This window comes from Arvicola amphibius, chromosome 6 (assembly GCF_903992535.2).
Source record: "Arvicola amphibius chromosome 6, mArvAmp1.2, whole genome shotgun sequence".
In the NCBI taxonomy this organism is placed as follows: domain Eukaryota; kingdom Metazoa; phylum Chordata; class Mammalia; order Rodentia; family Cricetidae; genus Arvicola; species Arvicola amphibius.
Genome location: NC_052052.2, coordinates 152978414 through 152995276, shown reverse-complemented (window position 1 = coordinate 152995276; position 16863 = coordinate 152978414). Strand labels below are relative to the sequence as shown.

Genomic DNA, 16863 nt, shown 5'->3' with positions numbered 1-16863 from the left:
GCTCCGGTGTGTGCTGTTTTCTTAAAATACTATTTTCATCAAAAAACAAACCACAGTGGCTGGAGAAATTTCCAAACTCCTTAGCACTCAAAGAAAAAGAAAATCTCTCTGAATCCATCCAGTCTGGGGTGGTTTCTAGGAGGCATTCAGTAACAGTTGTCTTTGCTTATTTATATAAATCTTAATACATGGAACAATTGGCTACGAGATGTAAGGGTTTTTTGTTTGGTTTTGTTTTGGTTTTCCTTTGTTAGTCGATCTCTGGCTGGAGCATTTCTATTCCATTTCTGAAAGGACCAAACATCTCAGTCCAGCTCAGAGTGACCGCACCCACTACCTTGGTACTGTACTAGGCAGGGTCTGTGTAGAAGACAGAGGACCTCCCATGCATGAACCCCTCTGTCTGGACCTGCGTCCACCATGCTGCTAAAGGTCCAGTTGCTTCCTTGAAGTCCCTTCTGCAGGCCACTGCTACATGGACCCCCAGTCCCATGGGAAGCATACCTCAAACACAGTTGACCTCTTTCCCATTCTTCTCCAGGCACTGACCAGGGAGTCTGCAAACCACTTCACAGGTAGAGGCTGCAGCTAAAATCCCTGAGTTCTCAGGTACATCTTTGGACTTATTCTGACCCCTCACCCCTGGTGGGGTTCGGGCAAGCCAGCCATGTCTCTGAGGACTTGTGTGGTCTTAGAGATCTGTGTAGGAAAAGCACTCTCTCCTGTGCATCCAGAGTCCCCATGCTATCTGGGTTTTCTGTTAGCCATCCTAAGGCAGAGAACCCCTTAATCTCCTCTCACAGACCAACCAACATATAAGGGCCCTGTATCTCCCAATCAACTCTCTTTTCTTTGTACCCTCCCCAAGATCTGGGAAATAGTTCCCAACTTCAGGATGGGAAATTTTGCCATCACTCAAGGCTGTGAGTAGGGTGAGGCAGTATGGATGTTCAAAGTGACCTGCAAAAAGGGGGTTTAGGTAATATGCCGGAGAGAAGGGCTGCGGGCCACAGCCCTGCCCTTCCTTGCTCATCATGCTGTGACAGCTGAAACATTTTAGCCAACATTTCACCCTCTCTGTTAACTGAGTGTTACAATGTTGTTCCATCCCCTGGGCGGTTGATGTTGAACAGTCTAAGGGCTTTCTGGCTACCAGGAAGGAACTTGAGTGTCAGCAAACGCAGGGATGCCTTGGTTCATACTTAACCAGTACCATGCATGCACATGCCCTGCCCTCCCCTCCCCCTGCAACACACACAGTCACACAGCGCACAACGCACGCCTACACAACCCACCCATAGCACCAAATACTAGGTTTGAATCTTGACTAGGACTGAACAGAAGAACTTTTGTCCGTGTAACACAAATTAATTAGTTACTTGGGAAAAAGGAACCCCAGTTTAGGTACTTGCTCCACGAGACTGGCCTGTGGGCATCTTCTTCATCAGTGATTGATGTGGGCAGGCTCAGCCCACTCTCGGCAATGTCTCACTTCAGCAGGTGGGCCTATGCTGTATAAGAAAGCAGGCCGAGCAAGCCACAGGGAGGCAGCCAGTCAGCTGCACTCCTCCATGGCCTCTGCCTCAGTTTCTGCTTTAGCTTCCCTCTGTGAGTTGTAATCCGTAAGCCAAATAAACTCTTTCCTGGTTTCCATCAGCATGTTATCACAGCAACAGAAAGCAAACCAAGGCAGAGACCATTAACTTTTAAAAGCACGAGTGATTCTGATGATAATGAAGAGGCCCCCCGGAGGACTCTGCGACCATAGCTGGTGCCCAGCCCATCATCGCCTTAGTGGGTGATCAGACCAAGGCTGGATGATGGCTTGGCTTATCTTCAACACTCTTCACTCCCCCTGAGTATCTGCTTGGTTTCCAGAGCTCCCTGTGGAGCGCCATCTATGAGGGAGTGTGATCTGAAAGTCTTTCCTGTGAAGCAGCACTCTGGCTGGGTGATGCAGGCCACATCGCCATGCCCCAGACAAGGCCACCCAGACTCCTCTGGGCAGCAGTGGGAGAAGCCCTTCCCCTGGCAGAACTGGGATACAGGGATCCACAAATTACCCCCAGAGAAGAGCTCCCAGGATGGGGCCTGGGTGTCCTTGCTGGGAGCCGAGGGAAGGACAAGGTCCCCTCATCACAAAATGGCAGTGCTGATGGAATTTCCGATTTAGATTTGGAAATGCCACTTAAAGGACAGCTTCTCACCCGCGCAATTCCACATTTCATCACGAGCCAGGCCCTGAGCCTGTGTGCCCCCTCCCTCCCTCCCCGCCAAGGCTGACGGGAAAGCCTCCTTCCTCAGGTCTTGATGAGCCGGGCACATTTGCCTTGGTCAGGGGCCTTTTTCTGCCCCTACCCATAGCCACAGTCCCCACAGCAGCTCACCATAACCTGCTATTTTTCCTTGGGAAAGGACAGTACCGTCGCCATGGTGGAGGGGAAGGAAAGAGGTGAGAGCCATCCCTCTCAGACTACAGCGACAGGGACAGTTTGGAGCAGAGAGAGGGTCACTGGCCCCAGGGAGGGACTTATGAAACAGAAGAGAATAAATCCTTGTATAGTTACTGTCACTGTAAAATGTACAAACTCCAGGCTTCCCTCAACCTTGAGACTGGACCTCAGAAGAGCAAAGGCAGAAAGCCGCTGTGGCCTCTGCATCTGGAGACACAGACTGGGCCTGGGTGGAAGCTACCTCAGTAAAAATAGGAAAGGGAGGTCAACACAGCCAGGACCCAAAGCCTGGGGTTCACCAGGGCCTGCCACTGCTGACCACAGAAGTGACACCGAGCCGGGTGAGGCGCTCGCCTCTGAAACCTCACAGCACTCAGGAGGCTGAGGCAAGAGGACAGTCACAAGTTCAATGACAGCTTGGCTACGGTGTGAGAGAGACCACAGCTTGAACAAAATAAAACACAAAACGTAAAGGAAAAAAAAAAATGGGTGAGGTATTGACCACAAGGGGGCGCTCACCATAGTTCAGACACCAGCAAGGGCAGAAGGGCAGACAGAAAAGCCGTGGCTGGGGCCAGGGTGAGAAAGGAGATCTCTGAGGAAAAGTGAGCCCCTGCCACCTGTTTCTTCTCCCAGAATTCAACAGGCCACAGAGGGTCACCAGCTCCAGCCTGAGCAACAGAACGATAGCCTTCCGATGAATGAATCAACAAACTCAAAACTGCCACCATGTCCTACATCCTGCCCCACAAGAGACTCCAGGGGGCCAGGTTTGCTTGGGAACTCTTCACAGGCCTGTCTGATGGCATTTTAGTCCGTAAACCGTTCCTCTCGGGCCCTCCTTTCCAGAGTCTGGTGGCTTCTTGGACCTCACAACCCCATTCATCATGGGGCCCTCAAGCTTCTCAGAGGTCCCCACGAACAACATCACATTGGAGTTTCTTCTCTTCATAATCAAGAGAAATCAAGAGATGGAAAAAAAAAAAAGTCACTCTGCAGTTACTTCAACCTTGTTGAAGCTGCCCCCAGAGAAACCAAATCATCATGGCTGCCAATAGTTAGCTGTTTTACCATCTCAACCACTGTACTGGCTGATGATCTAGCTGCCGCTTAGAATGATCATTTTAGAAAATGAAACAAATGCCCCCAAGACTCCAAAATGAAGCCGTTTTTCTAATGAGACTAGGCAACAGGCTGGGAGAATGGGCATGCGGATGTGAGAGGGGTCCCACAGAAGGGGAGTTTACTATGCCGGAAACATGGCACCTCCTCTTTGTCCTCAGGTTGACTCAGATGCTGGAGCAAAGGCAGTTAAAATAAAAATAAAAATAGCCGGGCGGCGGTGGCGCACGCCTTTAATCCCAGCACTCGGGAGGCAGAGGCAGGCGGATCTGAGTGTAAGGTCAGCCTGGTCTACAGAGCGAGTTCCAGACAGCCAAGGATACTCATAGAGCACCTGTCTCCAAAATAAATAAATAAACAAAAATAAAAACCAATCCCCAAACCAAAAATATGTTCTGCAAGCAGGGTATCTTCATCACTCAGAAGGGAACTATGAACCCGCCCACCCCCACACACACATACACAGGAAGTGTCTTCACCCCCAGCCTGTTTGACATTAGTGGTTTCATAGTGATTCCCCAAACATTTAGAAGAAACAGAAATGGCTTCACCATGCACCACACCAGTTTCAGCAAAGTTTACAAAATCCTGGGGCTCAGTGTGTTGGGGGCTGCAGACCCCTGGCCCCTTGACTTTCTTTGCCTGCCTCAGACCCTTTGCCTGCTGGAGTAAACAACTTGCTTTCCTGTGCCTGCAGCTGCTCTGAGCACGAGACCCTCGTGAGTTCCTGATGGCAGGGGAGTGGATTCTGGTGGGTTTCACAGCTGGAAATCCCAAGAGCTGGGGCGTGGCTATCAGTTAAGGATCCCCATATAAGCTTCCCTGGAGCACAATAAAGTTGGCATTCTTGTTTCAAGGATGACCCGTGTCTCTGTCTGTGTGTGTGTATGTATTTAAAACTCCAGCCCCTTTCCTGGCTCGCGAACCGTCCCGCAGCGCATGCGCACTACATCAATGCTCCCCTAGTTTCCACTCAACAGCTGCCAAATGGTCAAGGCAGGAGGGTGTCCTTACCTCGCCTCCCTTGGGTCTCTGCACACAGGCATCAGGAGAAGCACACATGCCACTCAATAAGTACGGAATGGGAGAGAGGTCTTTGTGAGCACACAGCCCTGTGACCTCTGCCAGTCAAAGGCGGCCTCGGAGCCCCCTTTTATAATCTTTCAAAGACTTAAATGTGTGAGTCCATAAAGCACCCTTAATGGAAGGTCACTCTGGCTTGGAAAAAAAACAAAAAACTGCGCAAACTCTATCTGTGCATTTACTCAGTGACAGGCTTGTTCAATTGCCTGCCCGGGGATGTGCAGGGAACATGATCAACCCTCTCGGGGCTCTGACTGTCTTTCAGAAAATAAACTGTGGCTTCCTCATCAATACCAGAGGACTCCCCCAAAGGGGCAGGGTACCCCTCCAACTTTGTCAAGAGAAAAGGCAGCTTGACAGCATGCGGCTTTATAGACTGGGTGAACATTCCCAGGCTATAACATTCGAGGCTCCCTCATCCTGCAACCCAGCTGTGTGACCTTGGAAGTGACCCCTTTCCTAGGTCCTGCCCTCTTACCTGGGGGGCACAGAGGTACAGCAGTGTTGCCATCGCAGGCTGCAGTGTGCGAGATGAACCCTGAAGGCCATGTGTGCTTAGTTTGTGGATAGAGGCGTGAACAGCAGCTACCAGAACCGCTCTGCCATGAGAACAGCTCAGTGACGTCATCTGCATGGCCTTGGTGGTCCAGCTCCTTCAGTGCCAGGTGGGAGGACTTGCGCAGCACAGACAGGAGGAGCAAGTGGTGTCGGGGGCCTGGACCAGCATCAGAGATGCTTTGCCCCCACCATGAGCCTACGATGTTGCAGGGAAGGGACCCTCTCTTCACACCAACCCGTCTTTATATACCCACGTTTCATAGCCACATCCTAGAGACACAACCCGAGAAAGACTAGCCATCTGTCTGCTATGCAGCCTCCCTTTACAGCCCGAAGGCGTTGTCCTGCCCAGGATGCCACTTAGGACCTCCCACCTGAGTTGCTCACACAGCTGTAGGAAGTCCCCTGCCTGGGCACTTAACTAGCCAGGCTGGTACTCAGTAGAAATGGGCAAAGTCAGCCTCACCACTTCCCACCCAGTGCTCGGGAGAGAGTTCCAGGCCAAGCCCCAAACCTAGCCACCTGGGTCTTTCACTAACGCCACACAAGAACCCAGAAGCAAACCTCCATCCAGCCCCGAGGCTGATCATTGCGTGGGTAAGGTGCCAGGGAGGCCTGTTCTGGCTTGGCATGTCTGTAGGACTTCACTTCCCATGCAAGTGTGCTACAAAATAGACCAGGCCTACAGAGCAAGTGACACCTGCCCCTGCTACTGCGGCCCTGGGGCAGTTCTAGTGTCCGGGGCTAACGAAGATAAATTCTGGCACCTCTCTGAGCCAGCTTTCCCATCTGAAAAGTGAGTTGTTGGTCTAAACAGTAGCCAAACGTAGAGGCCCAGGGACCCGTGTCCTTTAAACACATGTGCGGCTTGCCAGGACGGAGGCTGTCAAGGGTGGCAACCGAGCAGGCGTGGGCAGTGCTGAGTCCTGCTGTTCCCTAATTCTACATGGCCCCCTCCTGGCCCAGGGAGTCTCCCCAGAATTCCCTACATGGGACCACAGACGCCCTTGGAACAGCTTAGCACATTATTAAGTCAGCACTCGGGGCCACCAAGTCAAGTGAGACGGGGTGAAGAGGTGTCTCTGTGACATGGAGAGAGGGGCTTGTGGGGATGACCTCTGACCTGCCACGCCGTGGCCGCTCTTGCAGTACTACCTGTGGCTGAGCCCAGTGTTCAGTGGGAGAGGGGAAGAGCTAGCTCCTCTTTCCATCGGCTCATTCAGCTGCCAGCCCAGGCTTTCCTGAGGCTCTTCTCCATGTGGGGAGGAGAAAGGAGCAGAGACACAGATGTGAACGTGGCTGCTTGTGATAAAGTAGGGTGAGGAGTGAGAGAGACGTCTAGAATGTGAAATCAGAAGAAGTGTCTGCCCCTGCACATCTGAGGCCACTGTCTACTTCGGTCCTGTGTCTCTCACCAGCAGCGCCTGGTTCCGGCCTTGCAGCCCACGCCTGCTGAGCGTGGCAACTGGGTATTCGCCTCACGCATGAAGGCAGGACTTGCCACCCCCACCCCCAGTCCCACTGACTGCCCACTTATGGTGTGGCTACCAAGCCTTTTCCAGGGATATTGATCTGTCAGCTCATGCTCTCTTTTTGCCTCTTTATGGGACAGCAGAGCAAACAAGGGTTGCTTAGCAAGGGATCGACTCACGTGGAACCCTGAGCACCCACAGGTCCCATGTGAATCACCTCTCCTCAGTCCCATTTTGCTCAGGTGTGCCCAGCCTAAGCAACCGGCAGCCAGTCACTGGGGCTCTATGCAAACTGGCTACACACCCTGGGGGTAGGGGGATAATAACAGAGGGAAGGCAGAAGGGGGCAGGTGTGGTATTTGGTGGCACTTGGTGGTACTTTGGTCTCTGACTCAGGTCACCCCCATTCTAGTTTGCTTCTCTGACCATGAAAGACTTGCCCAGAGAAGGAAAGGGTCTCTTTTGGCTTACTTCCTGGTCACAGTTTATCACTGAGAGAGGTCAGGGCAGAAACAGAAGCAGATGACATAGAAGAATACTGCTTACTAGCTTGCTTCCCATAGCTTGCTCAGCCCAGCCGGCTTTCTCATGCGACCTGGACCACCCGCCCATGGATGGCACAGCACACCTCCCACGTTGTCTTTATTCAAGAAAATGCGCCCCCCCAAACATGCCCACAGTCAGTTTCCTTCTTGGGGTTCCCAGATAACTCTAGCTTGTGTCAAACTGACAAAAAGTAATCAGCTCAGCCTTAATTGAGTGCTCTGCCTGATGGCCTGTGGCTGGTCATTAATCAGTTGTGCCCCACCCCTCGAAAGGTAGCTAGGAGCTGAGCCCAGGCTCCCTTGCACCACAACCCCTTGTGCAACCTTGGCAAGTGACATCCTTCCAGGCAGAGGTGCCACATCACTGTGACAGGTCCCGGTGACCTGAACCCTGAAGCCTATGCCCTGTATCCAACCTGTGGTTAGCCATGAACAGCAGCTGCCAGAACTACTGTGCAATGGCCCCGCTTCAAATCCCGGCTCGTTCAGTCTCAGGTGTGAGGCTTGGAGAAGCAACTGGGAAGAGGAATTAAACCCCCACTCCCCTGCCAGCCTTCCTTGTGCCGGGCTCCTCTCTCTCCCTCTCCCCTCCTCAGTGTCCTCTTCGGTGAGTGATGAGAGGCAGGCCCAGTGCTGCCTCCTTTCTGATCCTAGGACATCCATTGGCTTGCAGCCTCTCTCAAGGCAGTGCTGCAAATCCTGTCACCTCCCTGCCTCCCGCCCAGGACAGAAGGCGCTAGGAGCTCAGTCTCCAGCTCAGACAGGAGCGCAGCAGCAGCAGCAGCAGCAGCAGCAGCGGGAGCGCGTTAGGACAGGCCCTACACACCAGGCGTCTGGACAAGGATCCGAGGCTGCGGGACTGGGGAAACGGAGGACCCCAGAGCACCTCGAGCCCAGCGCAGAGCCCAACAGAGTTGCTGCTGCATTCACCTGCACCCTTAGCAGCTGCGGCAGCCCAGGACTGCTCCGGAGCTCATTCAAGCTGAAGAGCGACAGAAAAAACCGCGAGATGAGCCAAGGGCTCAGGACTCTGTCCTGGTAGCAACAATCAGAAGAGGGAACACCTGAGGTGCTGGGGTAGCCTGGGCTAAACATCTTGACGCCCCTCCCCACCCCCCAGTGGTCTCGGTGATCTCCCCGCCCACGGGACGTCGATTCCTCCTCAGGTGCGCAGGAGGGGAACGCCATGGAGGCGCTGGGCAGCGCGGGTCTGCAGCAGAAGTGAGGTAGTCCCGCCAGGATCAGCGGGACCCGCGGATCATGTACGGAGACGTGTTCAACGCCACCAGCGGCCCGGAGGCAGCGGGAAGCGGCGCGCTGCCCCCAGGAGCCACAGTTAAGGCAGAGGGTGCTTTGCCTTTGGAACTGGCCACCGCGCGTGGAGTTCGGGACGGCTCGGCCACCAAGCCTGACCTGTCCACCTACCTGCTGCTCTTCTTCCTCCTGCTGCTATCCGTGGCTCTCGTCGTCCTCTTCATCGGCTGCCAGCTGCGCCACTCGGCCTTTGCTGCGCTGCCCCACGACCGCTCGCTGCGCGATGCCCGTGCGCCCTGGAAGACGCGGCCGGTATAGAGCAGACTGAATCAGGGCCTCGGAGCGCTTGGTCTTAGTCTCGCAGAGCCTCCAGCAGGAGCAGAGCAGGGTGGGCTCCAGAGTCGCTGGCCCCTGGGACACTTCGCCTAGATCTAAAAGACCCTTTCAGACCTGGAGAATAAGTGATGGCGGGAGAGCAGTTGAGGTTTGTGTGGGGTCCTGGTCCAGGTGCCTGAAAGTACTCCCCAGTAGAGTCCCTACTTCTACCCTCTACAGCGGGTCCTGCCAGGAAACCATCCAGAAAGAAGAGTACTCAGCCAGACACAGGAGCCTGGCTTGCCTGGTGAGTTCCTGGCTTTGCTCACAGAGGGGCAGCAGGCAAGGCAAGGGACTAAGAGCTGCCTCTCCGGACTGGGCTTCCCAGCCCTATGGCTGTCTCCCTGCAGCTGCTACCACCCCTCTTGCTCTTTGACCCTGGGGATCCTATCGGGAAATAATGCAAGGGTTCATTGTGTCCAGCTCGGGTTCAAGTACCTAGTTTCCTTTAAGAGCAGGGGCCCAGGGAGCTAGTGGAGGCGCAAGTCACAGCTGTAGGGTCCTGCACGGGAGAGTCTGCACCTCAGGCCTCCACGGATCATGTTTTTACAATAAAATCTAACCAAATTAAACACAGCACTGAGAACACCGATCAGTAGTTGCACCATTTTAGAAAGGGAGTATGAGCGGGTCTCTCTAGGGGGCCTAGACCGGAGGTATCTTCTGCCAGGGTGGGTCTGAGCATATCTCCTTCCTGGTCTTCCCCAGCATTTCACCTGCTCTGGAAAGTGGGTTGTTTTGTTTTGTTTTCTGGCAGACTCCAGGGATAACTGCCATCTGACCTGCTGAATCAGTCCCTTCTAACAGGACCCCATGGAGACCCTCTCTGCCAGGCAGGTCCTTCCCTTGCACCTTTGCTCTCAGAGCCTTCTGGGCCTGAAGCTCCTGAACTAGAGACAGGGCTTGGTGAAGGTATGTCATAAAAGGGGAGAGGGCACTTCCTCCCAAGCAGAGAGAAGTTAGTCCCCAGAACCCCACAGGAACGGAGGACAAGGAGACAGGTCTGGGGACAGCCTTGGCTATTTTCAGTCAGCCTAATTCCAGGTACATGGTTGGTTTTTAACACAGGGTCTCAGAGCACTGGCTTGGAACTCATGGAGGTCTGCCTGCCTCTGCCTCTGCAGGGCTGGGATTAAAGGCGTGTGCTACCATGCCAGGTCAAGAAGTTATTTTCATGGCCGTGTAAAATACTCCCAGGAGCCACTGGCTTAAAGTTCACTTCACTTGAGCTTAGGAGACATTTTTACTGAAGAATTTGACATATTAATCCAGTTAATTCTCAACCATGCTGGAGTCGTGCGAGTGCTGAGAACCAGAAGCAGGAAAAGCACATTAGCCCCTGCCCGAATGCATACACACAGGGAATTCTGCAACATTCATAAGGGCTTTCAGACATGTTCGGATGGCCGAACAGGAGGCTCGGGCAGACTAGGCAGGGTTCTCCACCATGCCTCCTACCCCTATCCTAGGAAGCCGGGGAGGTGGCAGGCAGTGGCAGGAAAGCTCCCAGGTGTGGGGTTGCTCACAAAGCCGGCAGGCTCTAGCTAGCACAACCCACTCTACAAGCACCCCACAGCATTGTAGATTATAGCAAACGGAGCCAAACATCTTCAAGCCTTCGGTAAGGATAAGCCAGCCTAATCCACAGGCAATGTGGCTGCAGAGACTTCATGAGTATAGACGTGCAAACCACAAGCCCCTAGCTGGCATACCAAAATCACATGCTCAGGACTGGGGACTGGGAGGGGTGGGGATACTGTGTAGAAGGGCATTCTACTACACCCCAGCGGCCAGTTTTGAAGGTGGTGTGCTGAGCCAGTCCAGACTACTCTGTTCTGACCCTCTGGCTTTACATACCAATTTGTCTCTCAAAAGCCATATGGTCTTGTGTGAACTATTTAACCTATGTCCTGTGGCCTCTTCTGTGAAATGGGTATGGTATCACCAAGCTCTGTCAGGCAGCATACTAAACCAGTATAACAGCCTGAACAATGCTCCCACTGAATGGTTATCAAATGCTCAAGATGGTTAAACTGAGATACAGACTTGAAGCAGCACTGCTGAGGGGAGAAGCTGACTCCCAGACAGGGTGTGCTCACCTGACTCTGTGGCCACAAGAAAAAGCAATGGCTGGTCCCCTCAGAGAAGAGCATGACTGAGTAACAGGTTACGAAGTTAGTCACCTGTGGTGCCTCAGCCACTATCAGCAATAGCCACAATGATGCATAGCCATTTGGACCCCTTTATAAAATATCGACCAAGGTGGCCAAAGGTGCTAAGATAGACACAAGCTGGAACACATGTCTCTAGAACATGGCAGTGGCTACTTTCAGTAGATGCTTCTGGAATACAGTCTCAGATAACGGCCTACATGGAGCTGGAATCTAGAAAGCAGGCCGAGTGAGAGAGAGCCCCTTGTGCCAGCACTTTCTGAATGACTCCATCTATTTCCTGGGCTAGCTGAGCAGTAATGGTTCTTCTTTACGTGGGACTGGGGTTCCCCAGGGACAGCAGGATGTGGCCGAGTTCCTATCTCCTCTGCCAATATGTGAGCCAGTGGACTACAATGTGATTACAATTTATTGTTGTGGGCGGAGTGTTAGGTACGCTATCCCCAACCGTGTGTCAAGGTCCTGATTCCCAGAACGGCTGCATTTTCAGGGAACTGGAGCTTCCTGAAGACAAGGGGTGAAGCCCTCACCTACCCCTCATTCCCCGTAGCTGAGAAGGCTATGTGCACACACAGAGATGCTGGCCATCTTCGAACCCTCTTCCAAAACTGACTTAACCAGAATCTTCAAACTGGACTTCTAACTTCCAGATTATGGGAAAATAAATTCCTACTGTTTAATCTATCGAATGTGGTATTTTGTTCGGGCAGCCCATGCTTAAGACACATGGCTATCTAGAAGCTAGACCTTTCTGCTATCCTAATCCCAAATTGTAATGGAAACACCTTGAGAGAGCTGGGTATGGCATGTTAAAAAAAGGAAACACCATGTCATGGCTGTTTGTGCTCCCCTGCTCAGACAGCCACTGGGAGCAAAAGCATTATCAAGAAGATATTCTGACAGGGTGAGAAGGGGTGAGGGTATGGGGGTTGCAGATAATGGGAACAGGAGAGACGACAATAGGGAGCCAGCTGGAGATCTGAGTTTGATCACACACTCTATACCCGGATCACATCTGTGCACCTACCTAAGTGGGATTTTCAACACAGACATTTCAGGTCAAGTGATCAGCTCATGTTGGAGATGTGGGAAGTGCTTGAGTGTGCGCTATTGTTGTGGTTAGTTGGGATGCTGACTCCAGTACTTACAGCAGGACAGACTGCTTTCCATGAGAGACTTGCTGTCTTCTCACCCACATGGGACACGGGTAGATAGAGGGTCTGCACTTCCAGCAGGTCTGCCTAAGTCAGAGTTGGCTGAGCCTCATCTACTCTCGGGGTTTTCCGTGCTCCTCAGAAGACCCTCCCCTCCACAGCTGTGCTGCTCTGCACCCCAGCTGGGCATCTTACAGAAAAACCCAGCAAGTGTAAGACCCATCACCTTCCTATCTCAGGGTAAGGGTTGTTCAGGAGACTCAATCTCCGTTTTAACCCCCCAAGGTTAATATAAAAAAGCAGGGTAGTCATTTCACTTGCTAGCATGCTCATGCTATCTGCTAAACACTCTTCTACCCCATCATATCCTTCACCTCCACTCTTGCCCCTCAACCTCAAAGCCCTACAGCCTTTTCATCTACCTCCAATCACACGCACCTGATTGCAACATTTGCTCCCAGGCCCTGCTTGTACTCTAATGGCATCTCCTTTCTCTTGAAAGACTTGGCCTGCACCCTTCTGGCCCACAACCAGCCTCACTTCCCCATATTCTTCTTGAATCTGAAACCCTTTAATCCCTAGGAACCTTCTTCATTACGCTTTCTCTTCCCTCTGGCTAATGTCTTCTCGTCCTGATGTCTAATCTTTGACAAAAAGGACGTGCCTGAGCTCCCCAAACGGATCAGTTCTATTCTCGGCGAGCCCAGTCATCGGGAAGATGACTTACAAGGATATTAACGCAGCTGAATACAACAGTCACTCATGAAAGCCCATCATTGCCCATTTCCCCACCGTCTGTCTCCCTTTGGCCTTCTTACCTCATTCTACACTCTGGAAGTGGCCATTTCAAACTCAGTGTATTCTGACCTTGACTCCAGACTCAAATGTTTCCTCCTCTCAAGTCCCTAACGAGTTATGACATGACTATAATTAGCCTGTTTCTTCCCCACAATTGCACGCAGTCATCTGAGATCAAGACATCTGTCTTGCTCACCACTTCTAGATGCCTAGCATTCAAGGCACAGAAGAGGCACTTGGTGGGCATTTGTTAATTACACCGCGAAACAAAAGGCAAGTTATTTTTTTTTCAGAAGGCAAGTTTCACTGGTGCATTTATCTTTTGATTCCTCACTTGAAACAAAACCTGTATCTGACAAAACAGTTGAACTCTCCCTTGCCAACTCATCTTCCAAGCAGCCCGTTTCCCAAGGTGGCAATCTGGTGTTAGCAACTAGCATTTCCTGTCTTCTTGTGCGTAACCCTTGAGTTATTATCTCCTGTGTAACACTTGAGTTATTATATTATTATCTCCTGTGTACGTAACCCTTGAGTTATTATTATTATCGTCTGTGGAGACGGAGCACGGAACTTACATGTTAGTACATGTCCTATTTTTGCTTACAACGCTCCACTTCCTGCAGGAAAGGACAGATCTTAGCAACATTGCTCCCATGCTTTCTCAACTGCCTGAAACAAAAATGTTCAGTCTATGTCACATACTGACTTCCTCACTCCTTCCTCACTTTAACCCAAAATGAGCTTTTCACTGAGCTCTTTCCTGGCTGCCATACTCACAGTTTGAAGTCCTTCCTCCCCACCCTCCCTTCCCAGCATGTCTCCTTAGAACTTGCCAGTAAACATACATTTTAATTACTTTGTCTGGTGTCTCCATCAAGGAGAATGAGAATGTGCAAGGAAGAATTTTTTTCTCTGTATACCCACATAAGAGTTTTTAAATATTAGTTGAATCATGTTCATCTAGGTCAGAAAATAGGCAGGCTGGGCAAAGGGAACACAGGTGTGTGAAGGAGGGAGGTGACAGCCTGCATGCAGCATGTTAAGCAGACCATGTGGGACCATTTCTCTGAAGCCTCTCTGCAGCCGAGTTCACGTCAGTGTTTGCATTTTCTCCACATTCGCTGGCATCCCTCAGCTGACCTAACCCATTCTAAGCTAATGAAAGGCACATTTTGCAGAAGTGTGAGATTAATCGTGGACTGCTGTTACACTTCTGAACTAACGCTGACACACCTGTAAGGTACTCAACAGCTGTCCAAGTCTTGGGCCTCCGTCACCCACATAACCTCCACCAACTATAACCTAATCCGGCTCTCAGAGGCCTTCCCTCCATGCAACAGATGGGTTGGGGAGAACCTTCCTGGCCTAAGCCAGAGTACAAAGATCAGCGTGCATTCACCTCCAGGCTCTAAAATAGGAGCATACGTGTCTCTTCTGGTTTCTTGTCCTTTTTACTTTCTCGGAGAGAACACCAAATACCAAAAGGTGAAAATACCAGCTCAACTGCTATTTTTTTTTTTTTTTTAAGGTCAGATAAGCAACAGTTCCAGGTACCTGATTACATCAGGGCAAAGGCACAAGAGTTCAAAGAGGAAGAACAGATTAAGAGCTATGCTTTCTTAGCTAAATTTCCCACTGAGATATGGTGAAGAGCTCTAATGATGCTGACTAGAATCAATTTAACTCAAAACTGCCTTACTACATTACACACGTTACCTCTAGCATTAAATCACACCTGGCTTTAGTATTGTCAACAAGTCCCACAGCAGACTCCACACTGGGGAACTGCTCCAGCAGAGGATGCAGGTCTGCCTTCACAAGCGCTGACACAGCTAAGTGGTCACAGCAATAGCCTGTAATGCTTCGGGAGTCTCCTGAACAATCCTGACTACAACTCAAGAAAAGCCTCCTGTGCCTGGTGTTCGGGTGACCTTTGGCTCTTGGAGGGAACATTGTCAGCCCAGATGAGAAATTTTCATTTCAGTTATATATACTTAGACTGTGCGGTGAGTGTACATCTGCATACACACAGTGTCACCAATGATTAGCTATGAATCTGTCAAAGGAAGCAGAGAACCAATGGTGAGTGACTACCTGAGCAGGTAAGAAGGGTGTATGCCTAAGTGTTCAGTGGTTAGCTACTAGTCTGGGAGTTTTACCATGTGCTTTTCTGGGCTGTTAAAATTCTCTGAATTCACCTTGGGCAAATAAAAAATAAAATCCTTGCCGGGCAGTGGTGGCACATGCCTTTAATCCCAGCATTTGGGAGGCAGAGGCAGGCGGATCTCTGTGAGTTCAAGGCCAGCCTGGTCTACAAGAGCTATTTCCAGGACAGCCACCAAAAACTACAGAGAAACTCTGTCTTGAAAATCCAAAATATAAATAAAATCCTTAAAATGAGGTGAGTAAAGTTTATGGAATGAGAAAGGGGTGAGAGATTAAGGCAAAGTAAAAGGAACTCTGCAAAATCAATCTGAGGCAGCCGAGGCAGCATCTGCCTAACACGCACAATGTCCCGAGTTTGATGCCTGTAAGCCCAGCACTCAGGAACTAGAGGCAAGAGATACAGATCTCAGGGTCACCCTTGGCTACATGATTATATTAGACTTTGGTTCAAACAAAAATAAACAAACAAACAAAACCCATCTCTACACATGAACCAACTAACTTGCTCCTGGACATTCCTCCCCCAGGAGCCACACATTACTTCCCTCTCAATACAGCATGGAGAGGCCTAAACACCAGCCAAAATCCTCTCACCCTTTCCCATCTAAATACCTTTAAGTCCAGGGGAGATCAAGACGCCTACAGTTTGTTTTCAAAGTTTCCTACTACCCTACTCCCTTAATCTCTAAGGCAGCAAAATGGAAAAGGAAAGACTTGCTGAAAGAATGCTGTGTCCTCTAAGTTCATTCTATTGGGGTAAAGAATCTAATGTTTTCTCCTTCTGGCCATGGTTTTCTCCTTCATGTCAGGGGAAGCACACACCAGAGGAAGGATCATAAAAGCTAGTCTGCCTTCAGTTACCAAAGAAAAGGAGAAAAATTAAAAAAAAAAAAAAAAAAAAAAAAAAAAAAAAAACCCAAAGCTGGGCCAAAGGGCTAGGGCACAGGCTGCACTTAAGTGTGACCCCTAGGATCTACATGGTGGGAGAGAATCCTGGTTCTTCTCTGACTTCAATTAGCACACTATGACATGACTGCTCACACTTGTATATGCACACAATAAATAACTTTTAAAAGGTTTTTTTTTTAAGCTTAGTTAGTTCATTATATAGACCACTGACCAAGTTTATCAACCAGGGTCAAGGTTCAAACAGTATTAGAAATAGTTGCTTGAAATCAACGTAACAAGACTTAACTGGTAATTTTAATGAATTATTTTATCCCAAGCAGTAACCTAAATACTTTGATTTGTATTGCTTCACTTACTTTTTCTATGAAGTAGAACTCTGTTTTCGAGCTGCAGAATCGGAGGCACAGAGTAACTAAGCATCCTGCTGAGGAGTGCAGAGCCATGGGCCCAGGGCTGAAATACAGCCAGGTACACTACATAGCCAACTCTGCTAGGCAAGCCCGTCACTTAGAGGACAGATCTAGAACACACTGACTAAACTAAAACACCCCAGAATAGGCCTCAATCGTTCTTCAAAGCAAAGCACAAAAAGGAACAAGACAGCAACTCCCATACAAACGAAATGGACAACCTTCCAAGCCCAGTTCACTGTGTGGTTAGAGGTCATGTGTGGTCTATGCACCTCCTGTCCACAGCACTGAGAATTCTGCATCAACGAATACCTCGCCCTCCTTAGAACACTACTATATGAATCATGAATTAGGGCAGAGAACCAGGAAATAAACAAAAACAGACACCACAAG

General features: G+C 50.5%; 1 protein-coding gene across 1 annotated transcript; it reads left to right on the top strand.

Moving 5' to 3' along the window:
• Window positions 1-8493: 8493 nt before the first annotated feature.
• Window positions 8494-8805, top strand: Smim32 (small integral membrane protein 32). The gene has a single exon (XM_038332551.1). It carries the CDS (start codon window positions 8494-8496, stop codon window positions 8803-8805), a length of 312 nt encoding a protein of 103 aa, XP_038188479.1.
• Window positions 8806-16863: the final 8058 nt, after the last annotated feature.

Bases quoted from the DNA above. Each gene is read 5' to 3' on its own strand.
- Smim32 (XM_038332551.1), top strand. From the start codon at position 8,494: ATGTACGGAGACGTGTTCAACGCCACCAGCGGCCCGGAGGCAGCGGGA.